General features: G+C 35.9%; 1 protein-coding gene across 4 annotated transcripts in view; it reads left to right on the top strand.

The window, feature by feature from the left end:
• The window catches only part of TLL1 (tolloid like 1), a 410,556-nt gene that overhangs the window by 375,168 nt on the left and 20,240 nt on the right, over window positions 1-15,148 (top strand). For all 4 annotated transcript variants that reach the window (XR_011973863.1, XM_072639726.1, XM_072639725.1 and 1 more), the window contains exon 19: window positions 13,811-14,024. Coding sequence is in view for 3 of the 4 variants with exons in the window: in XM_072639726.1 (XP_072495827.1) it covers window positions 13,811-14,024 (214 nt within the window). In the remaining variant the exon portion in view is untranslated. The remainder of the gene's footprint in view (window positions 1-13,810; window positions 14,025-15,148) is intronic.

Genomic DNA, 15,148 nt, shown 5'->3' with positions numbered 1-15,148 from the left:
GGAAGGACCTAAAGTAGAGTGATAGCCAAGTTAATGTAGAATCATTGTGTAAGTAGAAATAAGAAGTGACTTCTGATTTGGATATATGTCATGAGAGAGAGTAATGGATTGAAGTAGAACTTGAATCCAGATACTTTTTGGTGCAAGGCTGGTCCTGTATTACATCAAGTTGCCTCTCTCAGGAATCATTTAACCCAGTTAAATGTTTTTTTATTATCCCTATGAGAAAACTGAGTTTAGAGAAAGTATGACTTGCTCAGGGTCACAAATACAGACCTTGTCCAAAGCAGAAAAAAGAGCTGTGCCTTTTGTCTACTGGTTGGACTACATTTTCCCCCAGATTATCACATTATCTGTTTTAAATATCCTCATACCACTTCTAATTATCTGAGAATGTCTTAGAACGTTTCATATCCTTTCTTGGAATTTGGGTATCAATAACTTAGATAGACTGGAAATTTTAGAGTGAAGATTTTATTCTTGAGATTCTCAGTGCTTTCTTCCACAAATGTAAAGAAGCAAAGTTCTAAGCAAGCTGTAAGATATCGTTTATAATTTAACAATTTTCAGGTAAATCTAGAGGTCTCAAAGATTAACTTTTCAACCAGGGAAAGAGATGGAAACAAACTTCCTGGTTGTTTTTCCTTTCTCAGTAATCAATAAATGTAGTTTGAATGTTCTTTATAAGTCAGATGAAACACATGTACTTCATTGAATTCATTGATTTCTTGATGTGTGGGTACCCTTTATAGTTATGTGGCTCTCTAATATTGCATACTTTTTCTACATATTTTTTTCCTAAATCTTTCCATCAATCTTCCATAGAAATTAAACAACAAAAAAAAACTAGGGCTTTTAACATTTAATGGATATTTATTGTTGCCCTTCCTTCAGGTTGCTGAGATCTTGACTTAAACGCCCATTTTAAAAAAAATGCCTACACTTCATTCACTTCAATCTCAGTTCTACTCATCCATCTCCAGATTTGTTCACCTTCTCCCTAAGAGCCTTGCTCTTGTATAGGTCCCATTTTCTCCTTTGCCCTGGGGCCCCTGCTTTCCAATTCTTTTTCATGCATTGTTGTCTCCCATTAGAATAAAAGCTTCTTGGGAGCAGGGAATTTTCTTTTTTTTATATTTATATCCCCAGCTTTTAGTATGGTGCTCACCAAATATAAGTGATAATGCTCTCAATCACTTCTCTTTTGGCTCTGGCTCCCTCATTCTCTCTTGCCCTCTCACTCTTTCATTCTTCTCCCTTGCTTTCTATCTCTCACTCTCTTCCTCACTCTGACACTTGCTCTTTCTTTCACTTTCTGTCTTTCTATAGTGGGGGCCAATACAGTAGTGGTCATTCATCCCCTATCCCTTGTTATTTGTTGCTCATGTCTTTTTTCTGAATATATGTTTCTTACATTGTATCTTGTATACCCACACTTTATGTGAAAATCATTGTTAGTAATATACTGTAACTGTAGCTTACTTGTCCTCTGAATCTGTCTCCCCAAAAAATGAAAGCTAAGGAACCAAATAAGCACTTCATCTATGCAGATATACATGAAAAGTTGTTTATATGTTTAAGTAACTCTTTTGCTATGCTGCATATATTATTAGGCATTAGATAAATGAGCTACAAGGGCAACTAGGTGGCACAGTGGAAAGAGTGTCAAGCCTGAAGTCAGGAAGACGTATCTTCATGAGATTAAACATGACCTCAGACATTTAGTAGCTGTATGACCCTGGGCAAGTCAATTACTCCTCTTTGTCTCAGTTTCCTCACCTGAAAAATGAACCAGAGAAGGAAATGGCAAACCATTACAGTATTTCTGCCAAGAAAACCCCAAATGGGGTTATCAAAAGTTGGACACTTCTGAACAACAACAAATGACCTACAAGTGGAAGAAATACTCCGATTAGTTTAACACAATTAGTTCAACTAGTTTACTTAGTGGTAGTAGTAGTAGTAGTAGTAGTAGTAGTAGTAGTAGTAGTAGTAGTAGTAGTAGTAGTAGTAGTAGTAGTGGTACTCATTTCTGAAATCAGAATCTTCATGCACAACTTAGAAAACAACTCAAATAAAAATGAACCAACTTATCACAACAATGGAAAAGTTATTCTGAGATCTAAAACTACTGACACCATGTGTGTTTTGGAGCAATTTTAAAATCCATCAGCACAGAAAGTATAAATACATTCAGTCTTACCTTTATTACAATTTGTTTTTTAAGTTAATTAATGAGGTGCTGGATGTATATGAGGTAGTTTCAGAAATATATCAAAACTTTCTCCCAAACTTCTTAAAAATATTCCTTGTTGAGGGGTGGAACACCTGACCTTCTCAATCTCTCCTCCCTCCCAAAGGTCTTAAAATCCCTGTAAAAAATGACTCTAAACAAATTCTTGAACGGCAAAAGCCAAGAAATGACAGAGTGAAACAAATTTCCAGCCCAAGACAGCCTGGAAAGTCAACAGGACAGATATGTCACACTAGGTTCAGAAATGAGAGCAGACTAGCTTGAGTCAAACAGCACAGACTGAACTGGAGCACGTTTCAGGGGCACTGAATCACGGACAGCTGCTGAGGAGTTCCAGATTTCTCAACCCACAAAAGTCAAAGACAGCTTCAAAGTTCAGTAAGATAGGTCTTTCACCTGGGTGAGAGGAGAGCCTTTTCCAGCCCCAGTCCCAGCTCCAGAGCAGAGGGAGACAATGCTTTATCAGCAGCAGCTTCTTGAAATTTCCATCTTGGGGGAATAAAGGGACTGATTTGAGTCTCAGTCCTGAACGGCAGGTCCTGGGGTGAGGAGGAGCGCAAGTATGGCAGAGTTGGTGGTGACTGTTGAGTGAGAATCCTACTTACAAATCCAGGACACAGAAAAGTGCTTTTCGTTGCTCACAGACCAGAACTCAGTGAAGGTGGGTGGGGAGGGAGGAAGGAGGAGAATATGGAACTCAAAGCTTTAATAATGAATGTTAAGGATTATTTTTGTATGCAACTGGGAAATAAGATGTACAGGCAATGGTGTATAGAAATCTATTTTGCTCTACAGATAAATAGAGGGGAGGGGGATGGAAGAGGTTGGAATAATAGAAGAGAAAACAGACTGGAAGAATAGGTGGATGGGATGCATGCTGTCCTGGGGTGGAGGTGGGGAGAGATGGGGAGAAATTTTTGAATTCAAATTCTTGTGGAAGTGAATGCTGAAAACTGAAAATAAATATATATTTTAAAAATATACCTCTTGTTTGAAGAAAGAGTAACAAGATGCCTCAGAGTTATTCTCACCTACTCATTTTATAAATGAGAAACTTAAGGTCAGAGATGGGACAATAGTTTCCCCAAGCTTACAAAGATGTTCCCAGAGCTGGATTTTGATCCCACTTCCTCTACCTCTAAATCCAGTGTTATTGCCACTACACTATGCTGCTAGGACAGGACAAGAATAGGAGGGTAATGTTGGTGGTGGTGATGATGATGATGATGATGATGATGATGATGATGATGATGATGATGATGATGATGATGATGACAAATTTATCTTATGCACTTTTCGAGGATAGTAAGCACTGGTTTGTATCACTTACTGTAGTAAATAACATCTTGTGAAGCAATGAAATAATTTCAATGTGTTTTATTTGGTCATGGAGGAGATAGGACACTGGCTTGACATCAGGAAGATCTAAGTTCAAATTCAACTTCAGATATTTACTAGCTTTGTGACCTAAAATAAATCATATAACCTCTGTTTATCTCAGTTTCCTAATCTATGTAATGGGCATAATAATAGCATTTACCTCTCAGAGTTGTTCTAAGGATCAGTTGAGGTAATATTTATAAATTACTTAGCACAGTGCTGTGATGGCAAAGAAAATCTGATCTTTTGCTCTTTTTGTTTTAGTATAATTAGTATATAATTAGCATAATTAAGTGCCTCTGATTGAATCATGCCTTTATCAATCAACAGTCTTTACTCAGAGTAAAGTACAGAAACAAGAGTTTCTTTAACTTGAAACTGTATAGGTATTTGTATTGGTAATTATTTTAATGTAATTAAAGATCTTCCCCACCCATTAAGGGGCCTGCCCATTAAAGGGAGCTTGATTTAGGGAAAATTTGTGGTAAGATGCAAGCCTTTTATTAATGAGGCACTGGTTCTTAAGGGATGTGATGTTCTCTGGCTCTAAAAAAGTGTGTAAATACTTTAAGGGTGAGGTTTTACTTTTGGGCTTAATTTTTGTAACAAGATTTGAGTGAAAGTATTCTGGGAAGCTGCTTTAGGGTGTCTCCTGTCTTTGAAAACCCAGATGTCAGTGCTTCCTCTTTGGTAACTATGGTCAGACAGTTGGACCTGTCTGTTGAATTAAGACAGAAGAAGCCATGCCTGTTGACTTTTTGATTTCTCTGTATTTTCTTTGAACTTCAGGGTGCTGATGCCCCTGAATTAGGTGAATGATATATGTGCTTGATTAAAGGAATGATGTATGTGCTTGATTAAAGTGATTGATAACCCCTTGAAAGTTGCTTTCCTTTTATGAATGAAGATCTAAGAACCTGTGATAGCAGGCTCCCCTGTGTATGCTGGAGTGCTTACCTATATAAGTGCCTAACCCATAGGTTTTATAAAAATATTAATTATTATTATTTTCATTGCTGCTGTTGTTACTATAAGTATGATAATGGATCATGGTAAGTTCATGGATAGACTTAGACTTATTCACTTATGTGTACATAAAAGTGTTGTTTTAATTTATACCATGTCCCCTTAATCATCATGGTAAGGACATCACTTTTTTTATAGCTTCAAAGATATGATATCAAAGCTAACCATCTTCAGGAAGTCTTTCTTGCCCCCTCCCTTCTACTCAGGTACTAGACCCTTGAATATTCCCCCTGAAGTTATCATATATTCTGTATATATGTCTATGTGTGTGTGTGTGTGTGTGTGTGTGTATGTGTATACATAGATATGCTGTTAGATACACTATATATACTATAGTATATATATATATGTGTGTGTGTGTACAATATGTATAGTGTATATATACACATATCTAATGGTAGTATATATGTATTTGTATCTTTATATAATACTATAATATATGCATATATATTATATATGTACAAACATATGGTAATTTTTAAAATTTATTTTAAACTGAAATACAAAATGAGAAAAGAAAAAATTGCCATGTACACAACAGAACATGAGACAATTCAGTATAAAACAGTAAATTTTCATTTCAAGAGAACTTACATAATGAATGGGACACATTGTTTTCAAAACTTCTCAGCTTTTCTTTGCTTCCCTGTTGATTTCCTTTTGTTCTCTGCTAGATGTTATACGTCAGATTTTCCCCTAAGTTCTGGTTTGTTTGTTTGTTTTCCACAAAAATCCTGAAAGTCTTTGAGTTTCTTAAATGTCCTTTTTTTCTCATTCCGGATTGTACTTACCTTTTGACATAACCACAAATCTTGTGTTCTACAGAATATAGTATTCTAAGACCTACAGTCTGTAGATGTAGTGGCTGTGATGTCTTGCATAATCTTTATTGTAGATTCATTATATTTAAATTGTTTTTTTTTCTTATTGCTTCCAATAGTTCCTTAATGGAGGAACTTTGAACTTTGAAACTTGGCTATGATATTCATATAAACTTTCTTCCTGGGATTTCCTTCAGGTGATCATGAATGGATTTTTTTCTCTTTCTACTTTACCTTCTTCTTCTAGAACTTCAGGGCAATTTTGTATTCTATCCAGATTATTTTTTATTGCAGTTTTCTAGTGGTCTAACTATTCTTACATTATTTCCCCTTGATCTGTTCTCCAGATTATTTGTTTTTTTCTGATAAGATGTTTTGCTTTCTCTTCTATTTTTTTTACTCTTTTGATTTTTTTTTTTTTATGATTTCTTGGTGTCTTAGAACATCATTAGCTTCCCATGACCAGCTCTAACTTACAAGGAATTTTTTTTCTTCATTAAATTTTTGATTCTCTATTTCTGGTTGGTCGACTTTCCCTTCATAATTTTCTTGATTTTCTTTACTTGCTCTTATTTTTTTTCTAATTTTTCCTTTATCTCTCTTATTTGATTTTTAAAGTCTTTTTTAAGTTTTCTCAAGAATTCTTTTTGTCCTTTGGCCATTTGTAATTTCTCATTTAGCTCTATTATCATCCTTTGAATATGAACCCAGATCTTCCCTATCTACATAGTAGCTATTAATGGTTGGGTTCTTCCTCCTTTGCTTAATCATTTATGTTTATTTATATTTCACATTTATTATTTTACTTTATTTTCATTTTTTTCTTATTTAGTATCTTCAATTACATGTAGAAACAATTTTAACATTCTTTTTTTCTTCAAATTTTGGGTTCCAAATTCTCCCCATCCCTCTGCTTTTTAAGGAGTTCTTATCAGTAAGAACATCTTATTCCAGTTATTCAGTTCTGCTTTTCAAGGCATTCTTCTCTTCATTGAATTATTGTGGCTTTGACCTATTCTTTTTCTTAAGGTGTTACTTTTCTTCAGTATTTCTTATGTTTCCTTTACCAAGCTGTTGACTCTTTTTTCATAGTTTTCTTTCATCACTCTCATTTGTCTTCCCAATTTTTCCTCTATCTCTTTTACTTGACTGTAAAAAAAAAAAAAAATGAGCTCTTCTATGGCCTGAAACCAATTTATATTTTTCTTTGAGCCTCTAGATGCAAGAATTTTGACTTTGTTGTCTTCTAAGTGTGTATTTTGCTTTTTCTTGTCACCATAGTACCTTTCTATGGTAAGATTTTTTTCTATTGTTTGTTATTTTTCCAGCCTATTTCTTGACTTTTAACTCTATGCTAAAGTGGGACTCTGCTTCCTAAGTGGAGATGATACTATCCCAAGTTACATGTTTTTTGTTTTCAGAAGTAATTTTCGGGACCTGTTAGTTTTTGACTCTTCCAAGGTGACATAATCTAGAGAGAGGTGTGTGTACTACTTTCCTGTACTATGTACTGGTTGGTGAGCAGCCACAAGCACTCTTTTCAGTCCTGGAACTGTGACCAAGGTCTCTGATCTCCTGTGGCCACAAGCTCTGTTGTGCTAGTACTCCTCCTCACATTGGGATTAAAACCCAGGATTGTGACCCAGATCCAAATATAAGCAATGCAACAGAATCCCGTTCCTGGTATGTGGTCTATCATGGCCAGCACTAGACTGTGCTCCTCTTTCACTGTGGTGCAATAGAACTTTTCTATTGACTTTTTAAGTGTCCTGGGCTGGAAATTTGTTTCACTCCATCTTTATTTGGGTTCTGTTGATCTAGAATCAATTTAAACTCATTATTTTGAGGGGTTGGAGGAAAGCTCAGGTTAGCCTCTGACTTTATTCCACCATCTTGGCTCTACCTCCCTCATTTTGATTTTCTTTTTAGCAGCTGCAAGTGTAATCAAGTTGTAGTCCCAAGGTATGAAGATTAATGCCCCAAGCCTTGGAACTTCTTACTGTTATTTTCTGAGCTCTGTCTTGGGGCTTTCATCTCCACTCCCAAGCCATGACTAGGGCCCCCAGCCACACTGCCTTATAAATGATCTTGCTCCCTGCAGTCCCTCTAGTGGCTACAAACTACAGCTGTCCTCTCTTGCTTTTCAACTGAAACCCCAAGTCCTAGAACTTCCCACAGCCATCAGGGTTCCCTGACCCTTTGCCCCTTTACTGTTACCCTCAGTAAGTGTGTGCTAGCTCTTTCTCCCTTGCTTCTATAGCCTGGGAGCATGTGATCAGCACAGCTCTGGTTGGTGTCCCTCAACACAGGAAGTTCCTTCAATCTTCTCCTACTTAGCTGTTAGACCCCACACTGTCTGTGAGATGAAAATTCCTGACGCTGAGGCTGACTCTCAGCTCAACTGCCCCCAGCATTTATTGTTTGTTGATTCTGCAGAGTCAGCATGGAGATGTTTGCTCTTCACTCATCCTTGGCCCCTTGTCCTAGGAAGACAATTGTTTTACCCCATGTTTATTTCTGCTGCTCTGAGGCAATGTTCTGTCTTCTTTCGTAGAGGAAATTTGGAGAGATAAATGTTTTCTGACCTACTTTCTGATCTGGTCCTCTCCACCCTGTATATTTTATGTATGCCTTTTTATTCACAGGTTGTCTTCCCCCATTTCAATGAAGGCACAGTCTGATATAGTTTTTGTGGGGTTTTTTTGTATCCCTTATCCTTATATGATAGTTCCAAGGTACTTGGAACACTTACTATGGTAAGTGTTTATTAAATGTTTATTGATCCATAGATTGAAACCCCTCCCCCTGCCCCATCTTTGAAAAGCACAGGAATATTCTTCTACCTTTACTGTAGTTTAACTTTATTTTCTCATAGACTTGTGACATACACATATGTCGGAAAAGCCTGAATAACATCATTCAATATGTACTTACCTGTATATTATATTCCAAAACTCTCACAGTTTTGGGAAGACTTTCTGTCCTTCAGTTATTATGTAAGAAATCAGAAGCAGAGAAGGAGAGATTAGAACTATAGCAGGACAGGAGGATGGTGTCCAGCTGTTTGGGGCTAGGAGTAAGGCATATTAGCCATTTTATCTTTAATACAATGCTAATCCACAGTGCAACAAATTTTCACATCTAGTGCCATCTTTTATTCAAGTCCTTTGTGAATAAAAATAGTTGCTCTGTGTAACTTTTCCCATTAGCCAAAATGTCTGTATTTTAAGTAGAGGCGTTTCTTCAAGGACAACTGTTAATGTAAAGTACTATCCCATTGAAGCTTGGCTGGCTGCCACTGATAATCATGAGATTAGCCTTGCTTGGGTGTTCCAGAGAGCAGCATACATTTATTATTTCCACACTCTGTGACTGGAGTTTAGTTTTATTTCTTTTGAGTGTGACTTCTTAATCTTTTAGCCTGCCTTATGGGAAATATACAAGGATTTCTGACTGGAGTCCAAGGTTATTACCTTCAGAGCTTTTTCTTGGTCTTGCTAAAACATGGTTCAGTAATTCTAATATCTCACAAATACAATTGTTAGAATGGGTGACCATTGAGTTTCAGAAGACAGAAATTTCCTAAAAATCTAAGAAGCCAAGCCCCTTTTTTCTTTGGTTTAAAAGTACCATTACAGATAATGTGAATTCAGCTAAATGCTGAAATGAAACATTTAGAGATTAAAGGGGAAAGGATGTGAGACCAAACTAAGTCTAAATCAATGTAGCTCAGCAAATATATTTCAATGGTGCTGTGCTAGGTATGAGGGATACACGCACAGAGATGTAGCAGTCACTGCCCTAAAGGAACTTCAGTTCTACAGTAGAAAAGCAATATGTACAAAATAGTTAAAATAATAACACTAAAGACTAGGAGGATTAAGAAAGTTCTTGTTTAGAGGATATTTACTTTGAAACTTGAATGGAGCAAGTGTTTCCCAGAGGCCAAAGGGAGGATGGAGGGTATTCCAGGCATGGGGTAGAGATTGTCCCAAGGTACCAGAGTGTATTTCCTGCTGCCTAGTGAATTTGGTAATGATTGGACTATGCTCAAATCTTCACTCTTGATTTTCATCCATATTTTTTTCTTACATAGATAGTTGCAACCTCCAGTAATATTTGGTGAGAGTCACAATTGATTTGACTCCCTCAAACTGTGGCTTGTAACAAAGTGATATATTGTCATTTTATTTAATGAAAGAGAACCCTAAGGACTAGCCTGGCAGGAATTTATATTCAATCTTCCCACCTGTTTTGAACCCTAATGCAACACCCTTGAGAGTTCTTTAAGCCTCATGATGTCTGGCAAACTTGTATTAGTCCAGTCCGTGAATGGTTTGACTGTGGTTACTTTGTGCTTTCTAATCCGTGCCCTGGAAAGGATTCCTTTTGGACAGAATGAAATTTGACTTTTTGATTGAATCTTGCAACATCCTGCTCTTCATTTCCTCTTTCTCTTTGTCTTCAACACATTGCTATGTGGCAATGGCCAACACTCGAAGTGTAACACTGTATTTATGGAACATGGGTAAAATTTTTGTATGCATGTGATAGAACTTTAGGTGAGATTGATATGGGGGTAGAGACAACTACTAATTTTGGAGTTAGAATTTTAAAAGTCTTCTACTTCTAGAAGAAAAATCCACTGGTACCTGTGGAAATACGAGTTATTTATATGCCTTGAATACAGTTTATTAAAGGAATCTCATCTGATTTTGCTCTTGTAAATTTGGTCTGATCCCATTAGTAATTTGATAAAAAGCTAGGGCCAGTTGGCTATAGATCAAATATTTGCCTGCCATCTCGCTTGCCAACTTAACCTACACTGTTGTGCTATGTTGCTATGCACTGTTAAACAGATGTTATGATTCACTCCAGAGATTCTGAATTTCATTAGGGAAAAGAAATGGTCCTTTTATACTATTCTTTTGGAGTTGAGTGGGCTAATCAACAGACAAAAAATTTAAGGCCTGTGAATTCTGATCTGAATTCCAACATTTACTGAATGGAAGTCCTTTGCAAAAAATCAATGACCTTCTCTTTTCCCCAGTTGCTTCTTCTATGAATTAGAGAATTTTATTTTCTCCAGCATCAGAAAGAAGAAATGAAATTTAAGAGCTCAAAGAGACATTGGAAACCAACCATGACAAGGAATTATGTTGATCTTGTGCAGATTTAACAACATCTTCCAGGACTGCATCATCTTCAGATGAAAGAAATCCAGCTTTCATGTAGCCAAATATACTTAATGTAATTTAAGTGAGTTATTTTTGAATGACAATATAACCTGCATTCAAATCCAGTCTCAAATGCTATTTGACTAGTTCTACACACAAATCACTTAATTTCTCTGCGCCTCAGTTACTTCATCTATAAAATGAGAAGATTGGATTCATTGACTTGCAAGGTCCCTTCTAGTTATAAAGCTATGATCCTATGAGCTTTTGTTAATCTTGCTCTAGAGATTATGGTCAGTTATCGCAGATACCTGTGTGTACACAATGATGACAGAACCAGAGCAATGAAAAGATTTGGTTGTTGTGATCAACCAGTGTAATTCAACATGCCTCTAGGATATAAGTGGATAGAAGAAAACCATAAATTTTGCTACCACTTGTGTAGCATAAATCATAACCATGCAGTCTTTTAGCTGTTTAGTTTGTTTAATTTGCTTTGTCACCCCAAGATTTTCTATATTATCTGTAAAATATGGCAACCAACTAGAAAATGCAGGTTACTTATATGTCATTACCCTGTTATTTCTAATTCTTTACTGAGGATGAGTAGCACTCTTTCTGGGTGGGGAGAATTCTAACTACTCTTTCCATTTCTGAATAGGTATAAACTCTTTCCTTTTTAGTCTCTCCCTCTTCTTTCTTCTCTTCTAACTTCTCATCTCTTCTTCTTTTTCTCCCTACCAAAATGAAAAGTATCAAGTAAATGGAGACATGGTTAATTTTGGGTACACATTCTGGTTTCTTAACCCTCCCTCTATGGTATTTATAATCTCCATTGTAGTTCAGCATAATGTTTATTTCATAAGATTTTTGCAGTTGGATATGTGAAAACCACACATACAGTAGGGTGTGTAGCAAGTATCAAGTGCCTCAAAGATGGTGGTAAGAATAATAAAATATATAAAAAGATTTTGGCATTTTTCTTGATTAATCATCATTTAAGGTGAGAGTCACATTGAGAAGCTCTGAAGAATGAACCACCACAACAACAAACAAATGAAAAAGCATATATTAAACAGTTTATGCTGAGTGAGCACTATGCCAAATTCAGGGATACAACATAAAAACAAAGACAGTGCCTCTCTTCAAGGAGATAACTTTTAATGAAGGGAATAATATATATAAAGGAATTGATGACAAGAGATAGGTTTTTTGACCCAGAAAGGATGTGGGAGGAATAGGGGAATATACTTACATACTCTATCCAAAAGCAGTGATAGAATTCACTTGATCATGGTTCATAGTTCCAGAGAGAAGAAGATGTATGTGCAAGTAGCTAAGGCTTCCTCAAAATACATGATATTCAGTAGGGATCAGGGGAGAGAATTAAAATGGAGGATGGTAGAAATTTTCTATGAGAGATCACTGGTATAGGTTGCAAGGGGGAGAACTTTTCTGTTTGAAGAAAATTGATTTATGTCCTATCTTCCTTAAAGGAAGATAGGGACCCAAGGGAGAAATACAGTTACTTAGCTAGAATAAATAAAGTAAGTAATTATATAATCTTTCTGGGACTGAAGTTCACTTAAATTGGAAGAACATTTACTCTCTTCTGAAATCATTAAGGTAGCACCTGAGCACTTGGGCTGGTATTCCTTGTCCTTCCTATTTTTCCTACAATTTCTAAAATTCCTACAATTTCATAAAACCTGTCATTTTCACATGCCAAACTTACGTTGTGTGTGTGTGTGTGTGTGTGTGTGTGTGTTTCAGTTTCACAGTTCCCTAAAAAAAAAAAAGACAGTCTATAAGGCTTTTCCATTTTGGTAATATAATACTTAAAGTCCATTGGGTCCATCTCAGTAGATGCTCCTTCCACTGATGTTGCTCACAAACGCTTTCTGCCTCAATAATCAGTCAATTAATTGATAAGCATGTATTAAGCACCTTCTCTAAGCCAGGCACTGTATGAAGTGCGAAAATTGCACACCTGGAGATGAAACACTTTGGTCTCAAGAGATTACATTTGATGGATAAACACACAGGACAAATAAAAATAAATAAAATCAAGGTAGTTTATGGAGGAAAATCACTAAGGTTTCATGTAGGTTTGTGTAGAACAAGAATTCTTAACCAGTGTGAAGCCTATAGACATTTTTTCCTGAATAATACTTTTATAATAGATAAAACTGAAATCAAGAAGACTACAAAAGAAAAGATTTGTATTGGAGTAGAATTATCAAAAAATTTTAAAAACATTCATGGACCCTTTTCCCCACCTCCAGTTTTTATATATAGTAACTAGGTATATATATATATATATATATATGTGTGTGTGTGTGTGTGTGTGTGTGTGTGTGTGTGTGTGTGTGTGTCTGTGTGTGTGTGTATATATATATGTATATATATATGTGTGTGTGTGTGTATATATATATGTATATATGTACATATACATATATATATACATATACATATACATATATATAGAGAAAGACAGAGACAGAGAGACAGAGAGAGACAGAGACAGAGACAGAGAGACAGAGAGACAGAGACAGAAACAGAGAGAGAGAGAGAGAGAGAGAGAGAGATTTATGTATAGTAACTAGTTAATTAAGCTGAATCCTGACGTAAGTAAGGTATTATCTGGGGCAGAGGGAGGGGGGCAATGACTTCTAAGCACGGCAGATATCCATTGCAAAGGCATAGAGATATGAGAACCAACAAGAAAGCAAAAAGAGGAATAATGTATAACAAGGCTGGAAATTAGATTGGAGCCAGGTCATGAAGGGCTTTTAAAACCAAACAGGTGTAGACTGGGTTTTAAGTTGCTGTAACTTAACATTTCATTATCCTGGGGACAACCTGGTGAGAAACATTTATGGATATAATTAAGGTGGTGTTCATAAACAAATATGTAGCCTATCTATATGGTTTTCCTTTTCAAACTTGGCAGGATTTTTATAGAATTTGGCCTTCAACTCATCCCTGCTGGAGCATCAGAGTGAAACTTCAGTGTAGGGTTGTATTACAAATGCTTATTAATTTACAGCATTTATTTCCTTTTCATTTTTTTGTTGAGAAGAAATTATGTGTTATTTATTTTTTGCTGTAATTTAGGTGTTTTTTTTTTTATTTTTTATTTTTTTTGCCAGGCTTTCAGTGACTTTGAGATTGAACAGCACCAGGAATGTGCTTATGATCATTTGGAAGTATTTGATGGGGAAACAGAAAAATCACCAATTCTGGGTCGTCTCTGTGGCAACAAGATGCCAGATCCCCTGGTGGCAACTGGAAATAAGATGTTCCTTCGCTTTGTTTCTGATGCATCAGTACAAAGGAAAGGCTTCCAAGCCCAGCATTCTACAGGTCAGCAAACCAAGCTGTCTTGGGTAGAGATAAGTGAGCTGCTCTCCTATGGTATATGGATGCATTTAGTAAAAAAAAAAAAAAAGAATCCTTTAAAAATAGCAAGTAATATTTCAGTTTAGGAGAGAGTAAACCATTTTCTGAACTCTACAAGAGTTCTGTCTGTAGTCTAAGTCTCCTACAACTAAGTTCTTAGAAACTATTTTGATGCAGAATGCACCAATATACCTTAAAGCATTTCAAGTTCATTGGTTTGATCAGGTTTGAGATTACACAGATACTCTTTAAAAAACCTCTGTAGGATTTTTAATGTTTACTAAATAATTTTGGTATAATATAGCATGGTGGAATGATTAAGAAAACCCAGTTTTGAATACCAGCCCTTCTGGTTACCAGCTACTTAACCTAGGGCAAGTTACTCAAAGCCTTCATTTCCTCACATGTAGAGTAAGGGTTTTATGAACAAGATGGGCTTCAATACTCCTTCTAGTTTGGTGATTCTGTGAATCAACACAACACCTTACATTAGCTAACCTTGATTCAGGAGGTTTTAAAAGTCTAGTTTTGAATGTCGCTTCCTCAGTTATCTTTTTGCTTAACAGGAACACAGATTTCCTTTTCTGTTTTGACATGAAGCATCAGCCTTTGCCTCATGAGAAGCAAAACCAAATTGTAAATATAAAAGAAGTATTTGCTTCCTTTTGTATATGAAATTTAATACAGATAAATCAATTACTAGTCTATCTTAAAGAATCAAAGTGATTATAATATACAAAATCTGCCTTTCCTTTATTCTCTTTTAAGTGAATGTGAGGTTTGTGCTCAAGTCACTTAGTGACCTCTAGTGGCCCAATACTTTAAACAATTTTAACATTTATTCAACATTAAACTTTTACCCTGAAGAGGAAAAAAACAAAGCCTAAAACATTTAGGGTAGCCATGCTGTAGTGGAAACATCAAAGGATCTAATTAATTAGGATGCCTTAGGTTAGAATCCCTGTCTTTTGAGAGTCTACTACTGATGCGCCCAGGGGCAGGTAAATCATGCCATTTCTTTGAACCTCAGATTCCTCAACTGTCAAATAAAAATAATATTTACTCTATCAGTCTCATAATTCTCATGT

The sequence above is a fragment of the Notamacropus eugenii genome, chromosome 2 (assembly GCF_028372415.1).
Source record: "Notamacropus eugenii isolate mMacEug1 chromosome 2, mMacEug1.pri_v2, whole genome shotgun sequence".
In the NCBI taxonomy this organism is placed as follows: Eukaryota; Metazoa; Chordata; class Mammalia; order Diprotodontia; family Macropodidae; genus Notamacropus; species Notamacropus eugenii.
Note: the sequence above shows the minus strand (reverse complement) of the source record. Positions and strands in the feature narration are given on the sequence as shown.